The sequence below is a fragment of the Scardinius erythrophthalmus genome (assembly GCF_964197995.2).
Source record: "Scardinius erythrophthalmus genome assembly, chromosome: 8".
Classification (NCBI taxonomy): domain Eukaryota; kingdom Metazoa; phylum Chordata; class Actinopteri; order Cypriniformes; family Leuciscidae; genus Scardinius; species Scardinius erythrophthalmus.
In genome coordinates, this window is record NC_138228.1 from 22,461,369 (window position 1) to 22,483,166 (window position 21,798).

General features: G+C 34.6%; 3 protein-coding genes across 3 annotated transcripts; 1 reads left to right on the forward strand and 2 right to left on the reverse strand.

Moving 5' to 3' along the window:
• Window positions 1-1,994: 1,994 nt before the first annotated feature.
• dcun1d5 (DCN1, defective in cullin neddylation 1, domain containing 5) lies at window positions 1,995-8,330 on the reverse strand. Its single transcript, XM_081373014.1, has 10 exons — window positions 8,175-8,330; window positions 7,188-7,230; window positions 6,980-7,082; window positions 6,815-6,906; window positions 6,066-6,136; window positions 5,862-5,953; window positions 5,655-5,763; window positions 4,624-4,728; window positions 4,332-4,434; window positions 1,995-3,170 (listed from the first exon to the last, which is right to left on the reverse strand). Exons 3-10 carry the CDS (start codon window positions 7,048-7,050, stop codon window positions 3,112-3,114), a joined length of 702 nt encoding a protein of 233 aa, XP_081229140.1. The 5' UTR covers window positions 7,051-7,082; window positions 7,188-7,230; window positions 8,175-8,330; the 3' UTR covers window positions 1,995-3,111.
• Window positions 8,316-18,958, reverse strand: eif2a (eukaryotic translation initiation factor 2A). Its single transcript, XM_081373012.1, has 14 exons — window positions 18,094-18,958; window positions 17,256-17,325; window positions 17,097-17,168; window positions 16,352-16,470; window positions 16,125-16,224; window positions 15,959-16,041; window positions 14,492-14,565; window positions 14,256-14,400; window positions 14,035-14,151; window positions 11,288-11,862; window positions 9,558-9,671; window positions 9,369-9,482; window positions 8,866-8,931; window positions 8,316-8,645 (listed from the first exon to the last, which is right to left on the reverse strand). The coding sequence occupies exons 1-14, from the start codon at window positions 18,119-18,121 to the stop codon at window positions 8,580-8,582; spliced, it is 1,743 nt and encodes a 580-aa protein (XP_081229138.1). The 5' UTR covers window positions 18,122-18,958; the 3' UTR covers window positions 8,316-8,579.
• On the forward strand, window positions 18,133-21,275 carry serp1 (stress-associated endoplasmic reticulum protein 1). Its single transcript, XM_081373015.1, has 3 exons — window positions 18,133-19,385; window positions 19,608-19,683; window positions 20,262-21,275. The coding sequence occupies exons 1-3, from the start codon at window positions 19,302-19,304 to the stop codon at window positions 20,300-20,302; spliced, it is 201 nt and encodes a 66-aa protein (XP_081229141.1). The 5' UTR covers window positions 18,133-19,301; the 3' UTR covers window positions 20,303-21,275.
• The last annotated feature ends 523 nt before the right edge of the window (window positions 21,276-21,798 follow it).

The following is a 21,798-nucleotide window of genomic DNA, read 5'->3' on the forward strand; positions in this document are numbered from 1 at the left end:
GAGTATTTGACTGGCTGGTCTGAATGATACTTATAAATATGTGTCATACATCTGTGTTGTTTTTAACTTAATTTTTCAAATGATAACAGTAAGAAATTTTCTGATTTTCTTACTCAACCTCAGATTTTGTGTGTGTTTTGTGAAGACAAACCACAGTCGAACTCATTGGGGCTGCTGTAGATAATATGACTTGGGTCAAAGAGCAGTTTTATATCAAATTATTGCCATAATATTGGTATAGCAGCAAGGTTTACATTGAAGTTAATGAACGTCTCTTTTTTTTTTCTAGAGATGGAGTTCAGAATCAGCTCTTTGTTGAGTTTGATTCTCCTTTGTAACTCTCCATGTATTATTAGCAGCAGAACAGAACACAGTGACATTTCTGAGAGAAGCTCTCAACAGTCGCCAGAGACTCTGAGTCAGACAAACCATCTGCAGGTCACACCTGAAAACTCAGTTCACATTCATTCAGGAGAAACGCTGGTGCTTCAGTGCAGAGATGAAGGAAATGAAGGTGAGCAGCACAAAATTTCTTTCTTTCTATATATATAGTAAATATGAATTTAAAACCATCAGGATAAGTTCTTTTAGTATATATCATTTAGTGTAACCCAGTGTTATTTTAGTATCATTGATATATTCAAATCTCAATTTTTTTTTTTTACATTTTAATTCTAGTTAAAGTTTTATAAAAATTTTTTTTAGAAGTCTAAATCTTATCAATTTTTTTTCAGTTTTTTTTTTTTTGTTATTCAAGTGAACAAAGTGAATGAAAATTATCAACTTTATATTTGATTTAATTTAACATTTTATAATAGTTGTAGTTGTGGATGAATATTTTGTGAAGGTTAAGTGCCTTCTTTCACTGATCATTTATTGAAAAAGAACAAAAATGTAGCTCCATTTTTAAGTGTTTCAAGCTATGAAAAGTGTCTCTTGATTGTTTTGTTCTTCCCTTTGCAGTGCTGGCACAGTGGTGGCAGACACCTTTTGGAGTATTTGACGGTTGCAACCACCAAAACAAAGACCCAGTGGAAACATGCAACGGCACTTTGAGGATTTCGAGGGCCACATCCAGCCACGACGGACTCTATTTCTGTATCCATTCGGACAAGATGAGCAAAACAATTGTGCCTTACAGAATTAGTGTAGTGGGCTTAAATCCCAACATCAAGAAACTGAGGAAGACCAGAGAGGTTTACACCGACACGTTGTCAGAAAGCCATTTCGCGGCGGCTGTGGCATCGTCAGTAATCGTGAGCTTTTTAGTGGCCTTCACACTTGGTGCGTTCAGTAGATCCTACATAATAAAGTGTCTGCAAACAATAAGGGCTTGTATACCTTATAGAAAAGAAAATCACAATCGTATCGATGGACAAAACAACGTACAGACCACCAGAGAACAACCTGAGACAGTGTTCTATCATAAAAGCCACGGCACTGGAGAAGACACTGTGGACATTGGTTTGGTTGATCAGGAACTCAGTAACGCTGATGATGTAGACGCTGTAGAAAATGCAGATGGCGGGGAGGACGATACAAACCAAACTCAGAGCTGTGAAGGTGAAGAACAAAACCAAGAGTTCAGATCAGTGGTTAGTCCACATCCAAAGAAGAAGAGCCGCATCATTAAAGTGTACAACTATGATGAAGAAGGGAATCAATACAGCCACATCAAAGCCTCTGGGATGGAGGGTGAAGTCGAGGTCAGGCCAAAATTGAGGACGCAATCACTGACAAGACTCAACGCCATCATGAAACAGGCAGACTTCAACCCAGTTAGAGAGTTAGCTGAGAGCCAGTCGACTCAACCAGATGTTCCTTCCCACGAAAACAGTGTTTACAGGAGATAGAGTCTCACAAACAAGTCAAGAGACATTGTAGAATGGAGGAACAATCATTGTAAAAACTTTTGAAAAGGTTCATTTTGAGATCAGCATTGGCTGATAACTGGGTCTGATTGGATAATTGACTTAAGTGTGGTTGTCAAAATCCTAGTCAAGTGTTTATTAAAATTAAAAGTAATTTTGTGTTTATCTTTAAATGGTAAGTTAAATGTTTATACAGACAAGTTCATTCTAGAGATGTAATCAAAAAGATGTTTACAGTACTTGTTCAGAAGTTTGGGGTCAGTAAGCTTCTTTTTTTTTAACAATATTAATTATTTTCATTAAAGATGCTATAAATTGAGCAAAAGTGACAGTAGAGACATTTATAATGTTTCAGAAGATTTCTATTTAAAACAAATGCTACTCTTTTGAACTTTCTATTCATCAAAGAATCCTGAAGAAAAAATCCACAAAAATATAAAGTTAGCACAACTGTTTTATTTTTTCTTTGTAATAATAAGAAATGTTTCTTGAGCAGCAAATCATCATATTAGAATGATTTCTGAAGGATCATGTGACACTGAAGACTGGAGTAATGATGCTGAAAATTCAGCTTTGCATCACAGGAATAAATTGCATTTTAAAATAAATTCAGTTACTTTAAATTGTAATAATATTCCACAGTATTACTGTTTTTACTAAACTTCGGATCAAATAAATGCAGTATAAATTAGCATAGGAGACTTACTTTAAAAATATTTTTTAGCGAATCTTACTGATCCCAAACTTTTGAGTTGTAATGTGTGTAAAAGTAAATCTTTTTATTCATGTTTCATTCAGATTGTTGAATAATTCTTTAATGCTCTAACAGTGCTGTATGCCACTAATGTCCAGAAGAAAACATAATTTACAACTGCTTTTTTTATTACCTTTTCAAGACACCATAAACAAAGTAAAACTTTAAGGGAAAAAAAAATAATGAAAGGGACAAAAATTACAAAGACTGTTTCCCTCTCAGACAAATCATACAACACTGGCAATAGAACTGTTGAAACAACAAATCAATACATAAGAAAAATATTTCCCCTTTTATTTGTCTTGTGATTCCTCTGAGCCATTTTCCTTTTTAAGTAACACTGTAAGAGTCTCTGGGTAGTGATGATCCGTATTGAATATCGGACACTTTGAAGCAATCCTCGAGAGGTTTGCCTGCATCTGGGGCAGCCAGGGGCACACCGAAAAAAAAAATATCTGATGTGCTTTAATTCAGCGTCTGGTTGTGCTATAATGCAATATTTCTGGCTTTATGCCACTCCACAAACTCATCCAGCATCACTGGCCCTGAAATCAGCACAGAGACATAGATCATTAACAATTTTTAACTGGGAAAGATGAATGGACGGATGACAAGACAACAGAGCTGCACGATTCTGGATAAATTGAGAATAATATATATATATATATATATTTTTTTTTTTTTTTGACAACTAAACAAAATAACATGTAATTTACTAGAAGTTCTGACAAAATGTTAATTGCTGTTTTTTTAAATGAATTTGAATGCATTATAAAAAAAACTGGTTTGAATGAATGATTCAGTGACTCCTAAATACCGCTCCACTTCTCACTCATACACAATCGTTTCATTACTGGATGAATCAGCGTTTTTGAATTAATCTCTTGAATGATTCAATGACAAATACATTTTTTAAACAGTCACTTGTCGCCACCTACTGGTGTAACGATGTAACTGATCTTTATTTGAAGCATCAAGTTACTTTCGCTACCATATATGAACTTATAAACTTTTATCCCAGTACTTCTGTGATAATATGAATTAAAGGTATAGCGGAGGATTGTCTTTTTCCGGGTGGATCATCAAGACTATTGGTCCTCCTAAGTGTCAATCATTCTGGTGATATGTTTACGTAAGGCCGTCGTACGTGCTCGTGCACACGATTCACACGATGGCGTGCGCTCAAAACACAGGTTGGGCTTCCCACTGATGCCTCAGTCGCGAAGTTTCTACTTGACAGGTTTCTACTTGACAGGTTCTACTTGGCATGCTATTTGGAGAAATCCATTTAAAATCACTGCTAGTAAAAGTTAATGTAAGCTATGATTAGCTTGTGCATGCTCTCTCGTGCACACGTTTAATAGGCGTTCCCTCTCGGGAGCAGGTAGAGTATTGCGCATGTGCATTTTTTCAAAAAGTGGAGAGGGCGGTTCTATTCTAAAATTCGGGAAAATCCTCTGCTATACCTTTAATGTAATGAAATTATTGATACTGTGTGTGGTTGAAAAGACTTTTTGTGTAGCTGTTTCATACCTATACATGACAACTGCACTCTCTGGCGGCAGAGCAGATTTGAATGTTTCGGTGTGATTTTGTCAAAGGTTTCATAGACATAGCCGAATCGTTATCATGTAGGAATTAAGATCGTGTCTGTGTTTGAATCGAAATCGCAATCTTTTAGATTTAGAAGACAATCATAAACTTACAGGCTCCATCTTCATCATAGTTGCTCAAGTCTGTGTTAACTGTACGGCTGAACTCTAAGACGTTGTACCATTGGTCCTTGTTCATGACTTTGTACTTTGACTGCTAGAGGAAAGATACTTCTGTTAGTCACGTTATTAAAGAACAAATACTACGAAATTCAGAGTTTTTAAATGCATAGTCCACCCCCCCCCCCCAAAAAAAGGTTCAGTTTGGCTTAAAATGGCGTTTTTTCATCCTCTTTGGAGCTTGACAGCTGATTTGACAGTCTGGTTTGGCGAAGAGATGACAAACCTCCAGAAATTGGTGGAACACTGGGAACAGAGGCCACGTTCTTCCAAGGATCAGCGCCAACATGGATTTTGCAGTGTCCATATCAAGACTGCGCTGATCTTTATCCTACAGACAAAATCAGATGAATATGTTGAAAGAACATCAGTAAAGGCTGGAAGTGGAACACACTACACGATTTTTAAAACACTAGGCATTATACACTTGATGACTTTGTAAATGGTTACAGAGGAAAAACTGGGCATCATACAATAAACGACAGAGGATCATACAATACCAGACTTCCAAAAACAACAACCTGAAACACGCACCTCCTTGCTTGTATGAAACAAACATGGATGTGCAGGAGATGACCGCAGTAGTTGTTGTAGCGACTCTGTGTTGAGTCGCAAACGGGAAAAAAACGAGTCAAGCGCATTTATATGCGGTCTTGGGTGGGCAGACACGGTCAGTATAGATGGACTCGTACTAATTATTCTTTTTTACAGATTGAAACGGGAGTTAGAGGTGAGTGGCGCAGTCAGTTGTTTTATATGTGCTGATGAGTCAAAAATTTTGGCTTATTTGTTATGTGTACTCTATTTATTTACTTTAGTATTGTTAATGTATTTGTATTGATAGAGGACAGCTTCAGTTTCAGCAGCGGCGCGCCATACACTATACGACATGCGTTCTAAAATCGGCTCAAGATATCAAACAAGTTTTGATATCATCTGACTGGATGGAATCATAATCTGAAGCTAAAAAATAGGAGTGTGCTCATCATACACTACGCGATTTTCTGAGAAATCGGTCAACTGCCCAAAATCTGCAGACTGGCGCAGACTTTCGTCAACTATTGTAGACTCATCAAGACTGCAAATCGGGGCAAAAAAAATGAGCAAAAGTCGTGCAGTGTATTCCAGCCTTAAGCAGACACAAATTCACTGCAAAATAGAAAAAGATGCACGCAATATTTATCTTAAAATGATTCATTTATCTTAAAATGGAAGTGCTTTTTTTTTTCTCTCATCCTACTAAAAAAAGCCTCTCACCCTGGCAAAGTCGAAGGCATATCTGTAAATGCTCTTGAATATAACTGGGTCATTCAGTTGAGAGCGTAAATAATCCAGTCTGCCTTGTAATCTCTCTGTGCAGTCACAACTGTAAAGAGAGAAGTGAAGTTAAATGCTAAAATCATAAAATACTTCTGATTTCTCATGATGTCCAAGCAAGACATGTGACGTGAAGGTCATTCTTACTGTAGTGATGTCATTCCTTTCAGCCACTCTTCTTTTGTGAAAAATCCCATATTTGTTGCTTCAAGTTTCCAGGCTAAAACTAACATTACAATCTGAAGGGTCACAAAAACACAGTGCACATTATTTCTAATGATTTCTCATATTTTGGCCCCTAAAATCTAACTTCAGGAATTAGTATGAAATATATGAATGAATCTTGCTAACATTTTCTGGCTCAACTCCGATGTCCTCACAGAACTTCTCCATGCTTTCTGGTCCAACAATGTCATCTGACCCTACACACATAACGATAATCATTTCAAATACATTTACCAGAAAAAAAAAAAATCAAAATGGTCCCCATTTGACTTTCTTAATACATGTTTATGGTCTTATTGCAAATGCTTCATCAGTGCACATTATTTCAACAAAAAAAGCAATCAAAATCTTTAAGCAATATTTAATAACTTGCTCCACCTCAAGCATCTTATTTTTCAGTCCCTGCCCTTTGAATGTCATATAGACATATTTTACTCCATCCTGACACAAAAAAATCATGCACTGCCATATTTTTTATTTTTTTTTGATAAATACTGTTTTCACTGAGAAATGTCACATTACGGAAGTAAAATGGTTGAAAATTTTGGTGAAAATGCAGTTTCATGTTAACTGGCTGCATGTGTTTAAAGTTGGCATGAAGTATGACGTATATCAGAGTATACGGCTTCTTAAACAAGAAAAAAAATGCAGGGTGGGATTTTGGACATCTGGAATTGGACACGATTGGATGTTTGGATTGTTATGGTTTGCTATTGCTGCGATACTGTTGCAAAAGAGGGGAAGTTATTTTGATTAAAGATTATGAGGCACATGAATTAAAAAAAGAATTATTATGTGCATGGATTTATATATATTTTTTGCAATAGTCCTTTTTGATTTCATGGTGACTTTAAGGAAAGCATTGATTCACATACCTGCATATTCGTAAAACCAGGCGAGACATTTCTTGTTAGAAAACTGATCCTCTGGGTTTACCATCCGTCCTGGAGTTTGTGTCCTACAGTAACTGAGGGGATGATACAGTGAATACGTATGGAAGAGTGATAAATGCAGAGAGAAAGACAGAAATATATTTTTACCTGGTGATTTTGCACTTTCTGATGCTGGGATCTTCTGAGCCGGATGACTTTCTTTTCTTTTTCACGGGCATAATGGAGCTTCGGGTAAGTTGGTTTGGTGTCACTAAACAAATCACAATCAAACAGAACAAATTTAAACTGACATTGTCCAATTCCTTCCTGTCCAACTCAATATTTCAGGGTCAATAAAAGCAGAAACCAGCTCTACCTCTCTACCCGTGGGCACCGTGTCCATTCAAGTGTACCAGACTCTAAAACAGGAGGAAAAACAACAACAACGACACCTTCATACTTATACTCAAATGCATGACTTATACAACCAACTAGATTTAAATCTTAATTCATGCTCAAATTAAAAAAAATGTGCTGTCAAGATATACTGTAGGACTTACAAGTTACAGGGGAAAGATGTGCCACAAATATCTCTTTTCTAAACGTCTCACTGTTCAGACATTAACAAAAGGTAAATAAATACTATATGTGAGGTTTACCAGCTTTACATGCAACGTATCTTAAAATATCATAGCCTACATGTGAACTACATCAAAAACAACATGAATAATGATGTCACATAATCATTGTAAAATACGAGGCAAATCCTGATGTTAATGTGTAAGCAGAATATCCATTTGACAGAATAAAAAGATGTCTAGAGCAACATCTGAGTTTAAACTTCGTACTTAATACATAAAGTAATGTATTTTTCATTGTTTTAAATAAAAATTAAAATGGCTGCGTATTACCATCACATTAATGCAACTAACGTTAGATCTAGAAATGAATCGAAAACTGAACTGAATTCCCCTGACACTAAACGGAATGTTTGATTTATACCGATCAAGTTTAAATGTAAAGCCTAATTTTAAAAGCAAACAACTGAAAAACTATCAGATAAAACAATAAAAACTGACGCATCGCCTTTGTGGCTGCTGAAATGGCTGAACTGCTTAATGCCACAAGCCCGAAACTCATCGAAACGTGTGAAATCAATACAAATATAGTTATATAGAGGTTAAAAGTAAAAGAGCGTAAAACAACTGATGGTGTGAGTAAAAAGAAACACAAACACACGCATGTGCTATATGAACATATATGAACACCACCTCACCGGCTCATTTAAATATCACAAATAAACACACAATAAAACACTCCACATGTACAACACTCAGTGTAACGGAGAGCGCACTCATCAAACCTGAATTATCGGCTGGTTTTAGTTCGTCCTCTTCAGTTTATTTGATGATAATTTCATCTGCGTTTGTGCTGAAATCTGCGACTGCTTCAGTTTCACACAGAACTAGGAATGAACACTTCCGGCTCCCCAACCGACATAATAAAAGTCACGCAGTTTGAATTTCAACATTTTTATTTAGTATTTCATGGATGCTCTCCCGTGATGTACGTCACATTGCATAGCAATATTGCTTTTGAGAATTCAGTTTTTATTATTTTAGCCATGTTCAAAGAAGCAAAACAGTCTTTTATTTGTTGTTTATGAGTAAATCGTGAAAAAAGAATCATCTTCTATACATATTCATAGCAGTATGACAAAGCAATGTTTGAAAATTGATGACCAATGTGAAAAACTGGTAAAGTGAGTTTACAATCCTAATTCAAGATCTTCAAGCTCTTTCAACAGCTGGGACTCCTTCTGCATCTTCTCAAGCTGTAATAAAATAAAATAAATTATAATAAATTATTAGTAAGGGTCTTGCGATTAAGCATTAAAAAAAAATCGTATGTTCTTAGAAAAGTTTGAATTCTTAAAAACTACTCATCTCATGAAGCATTGCAATGGATGTAATCAAATCAGAAACAATGATACAAATGAAAATAATTTAAAATATTTAATAAGATGTGCTGATGAAATTATAAAGCTGTAGTACCTGATTTTTTTGCATTACTTTGCCGGCAGCCTGTTGGTCCTTCAGTTCATCAATGGCTTTGAGTTTCTATCAGATAAACAATCACATTATGAAACTAAAAACATCAAGTCTGACTCTGATATAAAAATACAACAATAATGGATATGCATATTTTATTTATAATTATACTACACCGGGTATATTGCATCATACCCAGAAACATGTCATTTTTGGTGTATTCATACAGAATACAATTTTAAAGATTTGTATTATTTTTTTTTTTTTTTTAGAAATGAGACCTTTACAGGGGTAAGAGACAATTTACTCAAAATAAAGGTAAGAAGTTAATTTTCTACCGATAACATAAGAGGTGTATAAATAAAACAGGTTAAAATGAAACCTAAAAGTAGGTCCATTTGTGCTCTATGCCAAGTCAAGAATAAATGGCAGAATTGAGTTTCTTTCCCTTCAAGAAGACTGCATCTGTGTGTATATGCTCATCTTATTTTATTGCAAACATATACCTTTTTTAAATTCTTGATCTTTTTGTCAGTTTCAGGGTCTCCGAAGCTAGAAGTCACATGAGTGGCAGGGGTGGAGTCTGCTACTGGAGGCGGAGCTTCATCAGGCTTGATTTCCTAAATTAATATGAAGCATCACTTTGAGTTAAATGTTCCTCTGTATAGTTTGTTGAACATTAAAAACACGTGTACCTGCTTAGCTGCTTTCTTTGCTTCTCGCCTTTTCTGGTTTTTCAAAGCAGCTTTAGAGATTTGCTTCTCTCCTGCAACACCAGGTTTCATGTTCTGCGGCAGCTCCTCTTCATGCTTGGATAGAAATATTATTGTCATTATTCTGGTCACGGGACATTCATAATGCTGCCCTGCATCATATTTGCTGAATGAATACTTATACTTTTTTCTTACTAGTTTTGGGGTGCTGATTCCAAAAAATTGTGCCTGTTTTGATCAGCAGGGTTCAGATACTGTAAAAAGAAATTCCAGGACTTTTCAAGCACTACTTTTTTTGGTTTTCAAGGACTATAATCCGAGATCTCACTTATCAAACACTATCTTTAGTATTTTTTTAAGGATTTTTAAAACTCAAATTACCGATATAAGGTATCCAAAATACAACTTACAACGTATTTAATAATTTATATTAATATATATTAAAGTTTATAATGGCTATTATTTTTCAATAAATAATATTTAATATTATAATGTTGCCATACTTCGTATTATCAGACAGGCTGCAGTGTTAATTTTGCGTGAAAATATTGTATTTTTTTGTTTTTTCGAAAAAAAAAAAAACACTTTTTAAATGTCAAAAAGTCAAATTCAAGTACTTCAAGCACCTTGTACGAACCCTGGATCAGGCATGTCACACTTTCTCACAAAATATGAAGTGCATTTCAACAACCAGGGTCTTGTAAACATGTTTAACATAATTTTTTGCCTAATCATAATTTCAAGGAAAGAATTATAGCGAGTGACAGAAGAAAATGCTGCTAAATCTGTGGGTGGTTTATCCAAACAAACAGCGACAGAAACTTGTTTATTAAATGGAGTATTTGAACACATTTTTTCCACTCCTTTGCAAATTGAAAGTTAGATGATACATTTTGAATACTTCGACATTTGACTGCTTTTGTTATTTTGATACGAGCATTAACGCTGATAAATACACTACAGTTCAAAAGATTTTATAATGTTTTTGAAACAAGTCTCTTCTGCTCACCAAGGCTGCATTTATTTGATCAAAAATACAAAAAAATCCATAGTATTTTGAAACATTATTACAATTTAAAATAACTTTCTATTTGAATATATTTTCAAATGTAATTTATTCCTGTGAAGCAAAGCTGAATTTTCCTCATTACTCCAGTCTTCAGTCACATGATCCTTCAGAAATCATCCTAATATGATGATTTGCTGCTCAATTATCAATTATTACTGACAATCAATTATATTTTAATGATTAAATGTATTTACTTTGAAATCTTAAGTACCCTAAACTTTTGAGTGGTAGTGTATCATGGTTTCCACAACCATGGAAGGATCAAGTGACTCTGAAGACTGGAGTAATGATGCTGAAAATTCAGCTTTGCTTCACAGGGATAATATTATAAAATAGAAATATTTTTAAATAGAAAAAAGTTATTTTAAATTGTAATATCTATTTTTGATACAATTAAATGCAGCCTTGGTGAGCAAGAGAGACTTGTTTTAAAAACATTAGAAAAGCATACCGACCCCAAACTTTTGAACAGAAGTGTATATAAATTGAAATATCTGCATTCTCATAAAAAATAAACTAAAAAAAACTATGCAATGCTAAGTTGACATTGATATTTTTGAACTCAGCATCATCAAATTCTTTTTTTTTTGCAAATCAGCAGAATATTTTTCAAGATGCAGGGCTGTGTATGACACAAACTTACTAGTTTGGAGCTGGCTGTCGGGGGTTTGTTGCGGAGAGCGGGTGGCCGATACGCCTGGGCTGGTTTGGCTTCAGTGCTGCCAAGCTCACTTGGCAACGCCTGGTATTTCACTGGCTTCTCTGGGAAGGTTCCAGTTGGGAAGGGTTGCCATAACACTTCCCAGAGCTCTTTATTTGATGGCGTTTCATGCTTGTACAACACAGTCCCGGTGTAATGCCAAATCTTATAGCCATTGCTGACCCTGAGCCTGGGGGAGCAGGTCGCCGTCACTACGTGTTCTCCGTCAGGACACCAGAAGAAATGTGTGGTATCTTCAGCCTGGGGTTTCGACACCTGCTTGTATTTCTTCACGTCCCAAACTTCCATCTGCCCTCTCAGGTTCCCGAACCCAGCGAGGACGAGGATATGACCCTGGGGGCTGTAGAAAGCTGCGTTGCGGGGGCCCGTGCCAAAGTCGAACACTGACTCACACTTGCTGTTAAAGACAGTTGCCTTGGCAGGCATAAAACCATAAACCACGCAAAACTCAGAAGAGTTGGGGTTCCAGGATACATCATATATGGGGCCTCTCTTTGCTGTGCAAGAAAAAAAAAAAGATATATATATATATATATATATATATACACACATACAAACAACAAAAATATAAACAACAAAATCATTAAGAGTAATTTTATTATTTAAAACCAGTATGAATTAAAAGCAGTGTAACAAATACAACCGTTAGGACTATGTATAAACACTTTACTTCTACAAATAACTAACATATATTATTTTAGTTTAATTACATTAATGAGAAACAAGAATGCAAAAACATCTAAATGGACCCACAAAAAATATTTCATTTCCTGCAAATCATACACTACTGTTCAAAAGCTTGTGGTTGGTAAGTTTTTGAGTGTTTTTTAAAGTCTCTTATGCTCACCAAGGCTGCAATTATTGGATAGAATATAGTAAAAACAGTAATATTGTGAAATGTTTTTACAATTTAATACAATTGTTTATTAATGTATATATATATATATATATATATATATATATATATATATATATATATATATATATATATATATATATATATATTTTTTTTTTTTTTTTTTTTAAATGTAATACATTCTGGTGATACAAAGCTGAATTTTCAGCATCCCTCAAATGTGTATTCCTCAAAAAGAATGAAAACAGTGAAATGCAAACTCAGAATATTACATGCAATAGTTAAATAACACAAATGTGACCGTGGACCACAAAACCAGTCTTATGTGTATTTTTTCTAAAATTGAGATTTATACATCATCTGAAAGCTGAATACACAATCTTTCCATTGATGTATGGTTTATTAGGATAGGACAATATTTGTCCGAGATACAACTATTTGAAAATCTGGAATCTGAGGGTGCAAAAAAATCGGAATATTGAGAAAATCGCCTTTAAAGTTGTCCATTTCTATTGGCGATAGTGCTGCATCCATTCACAAAAATAAATGTTTTATATATTTAAGGTGGGAAATTTACAAAATATCTTCATGGAACATGATCTTTACTTAATATCCTAATGATTTTTGACATAAAAGAAAAATCTATAATTTTGACCCATACAATGTTTTGTTGGCTATTGCCACAAATATACCCGTGCAACATAAGACTGGTTTTGTGATCCAGGGTCACAAATATACTGTTCTTCTGCTGAACACGAAGGAAGATATTGTGTAGAATGTCAGTAACCAAACAGTTGATGGGCCCCACTGATTTTTCCCAATGAGTCCCATCAATTATTTAGTAACCAACATTCTTCAAAATATATTCTTTTGTGTTCAACAGGAAAAGAAATCTAAGAAATCGAGACACATTAAGATTCCTGCACTATGACAAATTAAATGTAAAAACATTCCATGTAGCCTGCATGTGTAATACAAGAATGACTCAAATGAAATATTAACTTTTAGATTAAGTAAATATAAAATATCATGGCTTTAAATACCCATTGAGCTTGCAATCTTTAAAAGTTTTTAATTAATGTTGTTTATATGTCTATGTGGTGTTTTTAATATGATTTAAGACAAACCATGTGCAAATTCATAAGTAAACACCATTGCGGAGTATTTTCTGCTTAAAACTGCAGTGAACCAAAAACAGTCTCAAAAGCGCGGTTTGAAATCACCCTTGTTCTCTACGTCACAAATTGTTGTAACCAATCAAGTCAACATGCGGGCGGGCTTTAGCATTTCATCATTACTATGCCGTGAAAAGCAAGGAAGTCTCAAGGGAAGCCTGGTTATACTGGTATATTTTTCTGTTGATATGAAAAATCTGGTACATTTAGAAATATAGTGGGTGAATTATGTATATAATGTATATAACAATGTTATGATAAACTATATGCCTTTCTCCACCAACATTCTAATTCTTATGAAACAATTCTTTGATGAATAGAAATATAAAATATTCTGTGACATTAGAATAAAAAACATCTTACTGACCAAAACATTCTGCGGTGAAATATGACATTTCTTAAAATTCATTCTCAGATGTACAATCAGGTCAGAATTTTAACACACACATATGTTACATAATATATATAAAACTACAGTAGTATAAATATTATTCACCCAATTTTTAGCAAGTCAGTGCAAATTTTATGTGATTTCAATGAATTTAATTGTTAAAGGCAGAAATTGATTTCTATTGACTGCACTGTAATTAATTATTCAATCTTTGTTGAATCATTATTCAAAACGGAGTCGTACTTACGTAGTTGAATTACTGCACTTTCTCCATTGATCGCGACATAATGTAAAGTCTGTTCTCCATAGTAAGAGGCTCCTGTTTTATCAACCTCTGTGCTGGCGGTCACTAAAACCGCAGTTGCTTTTGGAAAAAACAAAAAACATTAATACATGTATGAGTACACCTTTTATGAGTGTTAATCGATGTTGAGAAACCACTTTTTTGTTAAACCAGAAATGATCTACCTTTTTTGTTCCACAGCATGCTCACTCTATCTGCTTTGAAAAAGCTTTTGTTTGCCAGAGCAGATGTTGGACCTCCGAAATTGGGATACTGATACAGCCGTACAAAAGACGGACCTCCTTTGCTTCCAGGAACATATACGACAACCTTAATTAATGAGTGAGGGATTAATACGCATTTGTATGAGTAAAATAGCACATGCAGCAGTAAGAGAACATGTTTATAAGGGTTCTGATACCTTGCTCGGCTGTGATCCAGGAGACAAAGCAAACTCAGACACCTTCTGGAGGTGAAGCTTGTTGGCAATAGTTTCTACACAACAAAACACAATATAGATTGCAAGCTCAATGGGTATTTAAAGCCATGATATTTTATATTTACTTAATCTAAAAGTTAATATTTCATTTGAGTCATTCTTGTATTACACATGCAGGCTACATGGAATGTTTTTACATTTAATTTGTCATAGTGCAGGAATCTTAATGTGTCTAGATTTCTTAGATTTCTTTTCCTGTTGAACACAAAAGAATATATTTTGAAGAATGTTGGTTACTAAATAATTGATGGGACTCATTGGGAAAAATCAGTGGGGCCCATCAACTGTTTGGTTACTGACATTCTACACAATATCTTCCTTCGTGTTCAGCAGAAGAACAAAAATCATACAGGTTTGGAACAACTTGAGGGTGAGTAAATGATGACAGAATTTTCATTTTTGGGTGAACTATCCCTTTAAAGGGTTAGTTCACCCAAAAATGAAAATTCTGTCAGTAATTACTCACCCTCATGTTGTTCCAACCGCGTAAGACCTTCGTTCATCTTCGGAACACAAATTAAGATATTTTTGATTAAATCTGAGAGTTGTCTCACTCCTCCATAGGCTTTCAGAGGGACCGAAACTTGCTGGCCCAGAAAAGTTATTAAAGAGATCGTTAATATAGTCCAAGTGTCTACAGTGGCTTAATCCTAAGTATATCATGCGACGAGAATACTTTTTGTGCGCAAAAACAAACAAAAATAACGACTTTATTCCACTATTCATTTCCTTCTCTCTGGGCCTCGTAGTGTTTTTGCGCTGCGCGTCTGTGTTGCACGTCATCACGCATCACACACATGACCAGTGTCGGCCAATTGTGAGCCTACGTGGTGGCGTGTAACACAGACGCGCAGCGCAAAAACACTACGAGGCCCAGAGAGAAGGAAATGAATAGTGGAATAAAGTCGTTATTTTTGTTTGTTTTTGCGCACAAAAAGTATTCTCGTCGCTTGATATACTTAAGATTGAGCCACTGTAGTCACTTGGACTATATTAACGATCTCTTTAATAACTTTTCTGGGCCAGCAAGTTTCGGTCCCTCTGAAAGCCTATGGAGGAGTGAGACAACTCTCAGATTTAATCAAAAATATCTTAATTTATGTTCCGAAGATGAACGAAGGTCTTCGGTTGGAACAACATGAGGGTGAGTAATTACTGACAGAATTTTTATTTTTGGGTGAACTAACCCTTTAAGAGAACCCACGAAACAGCTAACTACTACAAATAATGAGAAATCTAAGAAATCTAGACACTTTCCTTTATACATTCATATACATTAAAACTTTAAAGATGTTGTTAAAAAGCCATGTCCATGTTATTTATCAATGTTTTCACAGGCAATTGGAATATAACATGCACAAAGTATTAATTAAACAGAGACGGTGTTACCAAAGTTGTTGTTCTCATAGAAGTGAAGTTCATTATTGACATTTCTAGCGGTAATACTTTCATCATCTGCCCAGCTCGGACACCTGTGAAAATACAGACAACAAACATGTTTAACAGTTACAGAAAGAACACAAAAAAACTGTTATAAACAGCAATAGTTGCTCACCATCCTGTAATCTTCTTCTGATAGAACGCTTTAATGCAGGCACCCGTTTGCAAGTCCCAAAGCTGCAGGTTTGCCTCTCCCTGAGGGTTATCCTGCGTTTCTGAAAAATAAAAGCTGTTTTTGTGTCCTGCTTGCTTAGATTACATTTTATTTCTTATAGTTATTATAAAGCTAGAATGTCATAAAACATTATATATGGATATTATATCACATTTTAAAGTGCTTACTGGTATAATGCTGCCAGGTGGCCAGAACTTTATTCAAAGGTGAGAATTCCAGCACGGATGTTTTGGGTAAATCAAAAGACTTCACCAATTCTCCAGTGGAAACTTTGATCACACTGACCCTGCCAAACACACACAGGACATTTCCTCAACTTTCAATCCATTCTATTGGAAAACCTTTGGAAACTGATTGCCTTAAAATTGCAAGGAAAGTACTTCATTTTTGACTGGATAAAGCTTAATAGAACTTGATAGAGAGAACTTGCATATTTGTATAGGTAACCAGAAAATGTGAGTATTGGTAACTCAATTTGACAAGTTGAAATTAGTTCAGCCATCTTAGAGATTTAAATGCGTTTTACTAAATAAATCAAAACCAAATCAAATCGAAATTATTTTAGGGAAACAACACCAATTTATTAAGTCATCTTCTGTGATATTCTCTCAAAAATGTCAGTTGCATTGACAATTTAACAACATACTTTGGAAAATGAGTGAATGAAACTAAAGATATAGATAACTGCAAAAGTGGGGGAAATTATTAAAACACTGAAAAAAGACTGAAACTCATCTTTTGCTTGACAAAATGGTACTCCTACAAATCAAGTTATCTTAAGTTGGGTTTTCTGAGTAACAAAGGGCTTAATACTAGATTTTTACAATTAAGTTCAACAAACTGTTGTACTATAAGTTAAGTCAACTAAAAAGGGTTAGTTAGGAAATTTGTTAGGTATTACAGTGTACGTACTGTGAGCCATTGCACCAGCCAAACAGGGACCCATCACTGCTGAATGTCATGTGTTTGCCTTGCCGGTCATCTCTGAAACGAATGAAACAGTTACTGTTACTAAAGCGGACAAAGTTTTATGGTAAAATCTTTCTAAGTGCAGCAAATGCAATAACTGACCTCTGAAAAGCAGAGCTTTCCTGACAGCTCGGAGGTCCACACAACAGCAACGTTCCATCTGATCCTCTGACTGTTTGAAATGGAAAAGACTATGTTAAAATCAGAAAAGGAAAACATAAATTGTATGCCAGCTCGACAAAAATAAAGTTCAGCCTTAAAGTGTAAAGGTTATAAATCTTGTGTAGATTTAATATTTGGGTCACTTTGAAAATAAATTGGAATTTTGCACTGTACAGACAGATGGACTGGTGGATGAATAGACTTTTCAATATATGTAAATGACTTTGGGGGATTTTTGATGGCCAACCATGGGGGGGAAACAAATCTATTAAATCAGAACAAGCTCATGGATTTTCTGAGTTTGGTGGATGCAGATTGAAAATTATTTAAACTAATACAGTTCAAAAAATTATTCTCAAGTAAGGGACTTAAAAGCATCATCAACAAACCTTGACTTAAGTTACAGTATGTTCATGTTGGCTTTCTCGAGCCCGCTTAAAAATATTTATTCTAAAGGTATGATGATGACATGCAATACAAAGCATTTATCAGCTGATCATCAGCTAAATATAATATATATATTTATTTAATATTTTCATATGTAATATGCTGATACGTGATAACGTTAGCTCATTTCTCTCATTGCGCTGAAATAACGTTAACGTTACAAAAACAATTGCGCACATGCCAAGAATGAGTTCATGCCTTTATATGTATGCAAAACTTGATAAGAAAAAAACATGCAGTTATTTCATAACATGCTTGCCTTCTCACGCTGATTATTTATCTTTACGCAACTGAAATGAGCATGAAAACACATTTTAAAGCAACAACTCACCTGCTAAATGAGGTGTGGGGGGCGCCATTTTGAAACGGAAGTACGACAACGTGCCACGTCATAGCAGTTCCATACAACACCGACGTCACTACAGCTTTTCGGTCAGAGTTTGACGTGTAAAATGTCAAAACCAAATTCATAAAGTAAAGGTTTTACACGTAATGTCGGTTCTTTCCGATTTTCAGGAGAGGATTTATTTGAATTATTTATGTTTTTATCTCTAACAAATCTTAGTACAGTTGTATAGACTATTTTAATGCGTGATATGGATTGTGTATTGTCTTTTCAAATAAGCCGAATATAGCTTAGTTAATAGTAATAACAATAATTTCGTTTTGGACAAGTGTTGACCAACTTCGTAGAAAATGCCGCACAATGAATTTTGATGAATGCTTTCTGATGATGACAGCATTTTTTTCCTCAGCAATTTGGAACAGATATGTTTCCATGACTGACCAATGCACTGAATAATTGCGGCGTAAAAATAATGACGTTTTTCCTCAATGGGTATTTTATAAAGAGAATGTGTGCGTTTTAAGATTAACATGAGGGCATGTTAAAAACTGTTTTCTGTTAAGCACACAACAATCCTCTAGGGGGCGATCGGCGGCCATTCACTCAAACGTTCCATTTAGCCGCATAACAATTTGTAAATCTGTTTTTTTTACATTGACATTTTTTTACGCTAAAAGTAAGATATTATTTTCAATGTTTGCCACTTAACACACACAAATGAATATTTACTCAAGCAACCTTTACAAAATGCCTAAAAATATATTTTTTATCTAGCAGTGATTGGTTCAACATCGCCAGCGCTGATTAAAGTAACATTTACCACGTGACAACATCTCTGCGTTTGAAGCGCTCCGGGAAAAAAAAAAAATGCATAAAAGTGATGAACTTTAATACTCATTTGGCAAGAAAAAAAAAATACACTGAAAATAACTAAAATAGAAAAAAAAATCGTTTAGATTAATCGCCGCCCATTATATTGTATCCTTGTTATCCGTATTGCCATTCTACTCATTTATTCTCTTTCGAAGCGTCCACGTCTCGTGGGTGGAGTGAGTTCCTCTTATGAACACGTAGACTAAACCAGTGCAGTGGCAAGATCACACGTCAACTGATCATACAGCCTCTCGGATCTCTGTCGGTCTCGACGCTTCTTCTTCTTTCTTTCTTTAAAAACATCAAATTAGTTGTTAAAGATGGTGGCCAAACAGAGGATTCGCATGGCGAATGAGAAACACAGCAAGAACATCACTCTAAGAGGCAATGTGGCCAAATCCACGGTAATTTTCAGCCTTTACCTCTCTTAGACTTTTACTTTAGTAATATCTAAAATATGTTTCACTGCTGTTTGCTCTACAGTAAGTGTTTACTTCGTGTATCGTACTGGACATTGGTTTGGTCATGTAGAGGAGCTTTAATTTGTCCACTTGATCATATTGGCTTTCTTTAGAAGTAGCTAATATATGTCTCTAAATATACTAATGTTAATATTTTCTCAACAGAGAGGCACTCAAGAAGAGAAGGGAGTGGTGGGACCGTGGCTTCTTGCCTTGTTCGTCTTTGTAGTATGTGGATCAGGTGAGTTTACAATCCGAAAAACATCCACTTTCATTGAATGTGATGTCTAATGCATTAAAAGGATCAAATACAAAGCAGTACATCAGCATGCCAAACATGAACTTTATTTCATAACTCTGTTTAAAAGGACAAAGTGCATTCATACTGCAGACAGGTTTCTAGCCTGATCCACAGCCACAATTTGAATTTCTTTGTTTTCTTTGTACACGATACGATTCAGAAATCGTTTAGTCTGTGCTTTAGCTAGTGATGTTATATTGGATAAATACTGAAGGGAAATGTCTGTACTGAGACATTTCGATTTAATTTCTTTAAACTTGAAGTTCAAAAAGAGTTTTTCACATGCATGAGCACTTAATTCAATGTTAATGAACTCTAACCAATATGCACAAGAGCCCATCAAATTTCTTTGCTCTCATTATTCAATATGTGATATGCTGTCATTGTTGTTCCTCTTTTGGTGAAATGTCAAGGACTAAATATGACATGAGCAGATAATACGAATTCTTAGATACTTTACATTTTCTGAAGATCAAATGTTTTTGTTCTAATGTTATTTCTCTGTCTTCTCACTACAGCAATATTCCAGATCATTCAGAGCATCAGGATGGGAATGTGAAATGAATGGTCATCAGTTTGCTCTCTTCTCCTGGCTTGCCCGAAGATCGCTTGATCATTCCCCCTTGCTTATTTAATCTTTATATGTTTCAAGCTTTTTCATCACAACACCACGGTCTCTTGTGCCTTACTCAAAAGCTGGAAGAACGTTATCTTCTGAAACATTCCAATGTGGGACTTCTATTAATGTTGCTGCTGAATCCATAACCGAGGCAATAAACCCGAGACTACAAATGACTTTCAACTTTTTCTGTGGAAAAAAATAACAACAACAACAACACATGATTGTTTAAAAGAAATGCTGCAATGTATTTTCTGTGTTCTAGGTTTTTGGACCAGTTCATGTTGATTAACATTATTTGGTACTATGCACCTTTATTGGATTTTCCTCTACATTTAGAGCTGAATTTGTGTTCTTTGACCATTTGCTCAAGGAAATGAAGGTCCACATATTCAGTTGTGTGTAGAGAACATGAAAAATAAAAAAAATACTGTTAAATCTAAAATGTCTTTTTTTTGTTCTAGAAATAATTTGTAAAAATGTATTTGTAACCTTTATTTAACCAGGAAAAAACTCTTGAGATTTAAAATCTCTTTTACAAGAGGGTCCCGGCCAGGACAGACAGCACACGTAGTTAAACATGAAAATAAATACATTATTTACATTTAAAAAAAAAAATTCTACAATTAGTAAAAAACATTTCAATCAGGTAAATCCGTAACCAAATCATTTAAAATACTCTTCAATTTATTTAGAGAGACTAACTCTTTAAAACACAATTTATCTTGTAACTGATTCCGAGATAGAGCTAGATTTTTTCTGTGGGTCAATAAAGAGGCCCATAGAATGATATAAAACACATATCCATACAAACGCTTATCATTACACAAATGCAAATCTCTGTTGGCCGTTAGCACAACGTGGGAATAGTTGTTTATGATAATGGCTTTTTATTAAAATTATAATACATGTTGTGATTTTTAATGATTTCTTAGAAGGGTTAAATAGAGAGGTTTCTGAGTAGACAATCCTATTCTCAGTTTTATAATTGACCAGTAGGGGGCCGTTTGCATATTTATAAATTAAAAAATATTATTATAGGTCAATGCATTTTTCATATGATTTAACTACTTTTATATGTCTCACATTCGCAAGAGTTTATCGATCATAGAACCACAAATATAAAAAAATATTTTTCTTTACTATATATAAACAAACTTGGAAAAGTTTGTATCTCAGATCGTGCATTGACATTTATTTACCATGCCATTTTCCTACATAAGGAACACTTTATTAGAATTTATAAAATAAAATAAAATAAGTAAGAGAATATTTATTTATTTGTTTATTAAGAAAAGTCATGTTCATGATACTTGTCAACTACCCTTTAATGCATGCATTTATGTATTTAGACTATGATACAAATTAGAATAGGATCAAATAAAGGAGAAGTTTGGGATAATTCCCTACAGCCCAGACTGGTTGGACTTTTTAAT

Bases quoted from the DNA above. Each gene is read 5' to 3' on its own strand.
- serp1 (XM_081373015.1), top strand. From the start codon at position 19,302: ATGGTGGCCAAACAGAGGATTCGCATGGCGAATGAGAAACACAGCAAG. The intron at 19,386-19,607 runs GTAATTTTCAGC...TTTTCTCAACAG, and splicing joins GCAATGTGGCCAAATCCACG to AGAGGCACTCAAGAAGAGAA. The intron at 19,684-20,261 runs GTGAGTTTACAA...TTCTCACTACAG, and splicing joins CTTTGTAGTATGTGGATCAG to CAATATTCCAGATCATTCAG.
- eif2a (XM_081373012.1), bottom strand. From the start codon at position 18,121: ATGGCGCCCCCCACACCTCATTTAGCAG. The intron at 17,169-17,255 runs GTCAGTTATTGC...CATTCGTTTCAG, and splicing joins GAAAGCTCTGCTTTTCAGAG to AGATGACCGGCAAGGCAAAC. The intron at 8,932-9,368 runs GTATATGTTTGC...TTTATCTGATAG, and splicing joins AGATCAAGAATTTAAAAAAG to AAACTCAAAGCCATTGATGA.
- dcun1d5 (XM_081373014.1), bottom strand. From the start codon at position 7,050: ATGCCCGTGAAAAAGAAAAGAAAGTCATCCGGCTCAGAAGATCCCAGC. The intron at 6,137-6,814 runs GTATGTGAATCA...TTATGTGTGTAG, and splicing joins CTGGTTTTACGAATATGCAG to GGTCAGATGACATTGTTGGA. The intron at 5,764-5,861 runs GTAAGAATGACC...CTCTCTTTACAG, and splicing joins AAAGGAATGACATCACTACA to TTGTGACTGCACAGAGAGAT.